Here is a 1,047-nt window from a genome sequence, read left to right as displayed (position 1 = left end):
TTTTAAAAGGAGCAGCGGTGCATGCGTAGCTGTAGCCATGCAGCAGGGGAGTGACAAGCTTTTTCAAAAAGCGGTTCTTGCAAGTCTGCTTGGTTTCTGTGAGAACAATAATGTCGGGCGGCGCATGCGCTGTCTTGGCCATGAGGTCGCGCAGGTGGCCTGAGAATGTGCCAATTCCCTGCACGTTCAGTGTAAGCACTGAGAGCTTTGTGGTGCGGTCGAGAATTTCTCCGTCCTGGCGCATGGCGGCGACGCGGTCCAGATCCGCCCGTTCCTTGAGCGCGCGAGCTGCCTGCCGCCGCGCACGCTGGCGTTCTCTCTTTGCTGAGTTCCTGCCACCAGTGGCGGGTGCTGAGGCGGGTTTTGCGGTTGCGTGAGCCGGCTTGCGCGGCTCGCCTGTGGCGTTTCCACTACTGTCCATCTCTGTACTTTCAGGCGCCCCTGCTGTTGGAGGTGCGAGTGCTGCAGCAGGTATTGCCGTAAATTTCCAGAGGTCGGTGATGCGCTTCTGCCGCGTGTCGGTTTGAGTCGCCACCCGTCGTTTCTGACCCGCGAGTTTTGAGACCCCTTTATGGGCTGGTGCACAGTAATTGAGGGCGAACTCGCGTCGTTTCGGCCCCTTTACCGGCACCTGCTGAGTAGGCGCGCGCCCCACGGCCGCCGCTGTGCCCTCATTCCCGGCTTGCGGGGGGACGGCAGTCGCCAGCGTCACTCGCCGCTGCCCCTCCTCACGGGCCGCGGCCGCCTCATTCCCCCGCTTGTCCGTGCGGTTTGTTGGTGCGTCTCTGCGGCTGTGCAGTTCTGAGGCCTTGCGCTTTTCAATCTCTGTGCGGCGGGCGATGGCCGCATTGGTGGGCATCGCATTCGCCCCGGCGCTGCGGGTGGGGGCTGCGCTAACGGCTGGCCGCAGCTGGGCAAGCGGCACCGCTACGAAGTCCGTTGGGGGGCGCTCTGCCCCTCCTGCCCCCCTGCCAGGTATTGCCCCAATTGTTTGGGCGCGGGCAGCGTCGATGGGGGCCAGTACGTTGACGCTCCAGCCCCCCGAGG

At 63.9% G+C, this 1,047-nt stretch overlaps 1 protein-coding gene across 1 annotated transcript; it reads right to left on the bottom strand.

Moving 5' to 3' along the window:
• Positions 1-631: 631 nt before the first annotated feature.
• Positions 632-859, bottom strand: MNEG_9266 (hypothetical protein; the record flags this gene model as incomplete). Its single annotated transcript, XM_014042264.1, has 1 exon — positions 632-859. A coding segment is annotated over one exon (228 nt), but the record flags the coding sequence as incomplete, so codon positions are not given.
• Positions 860-1,047: the final 188 nt, after the last annotated feature.

The sequence above is a fragment of the Monoraphidium neglectum genome (assembly GCF_000611645.1).
Source record: "Monoraphidium neglectum strain SAG 48.87 unplaced genomic scaffold scaffold01875, whole genome shotgun sequence".
NCBI classification, from domain to species: Eukaryota; Viridiplantae; Chlorophyta; class Chlorophyceae; order Sphaeropleales; family Selenastraceae; genus Monoraphidium; species Monoraphidium neglectum.
This window is presented reverse-complemented; position numbering and strand designations above follow the sequence as displayed.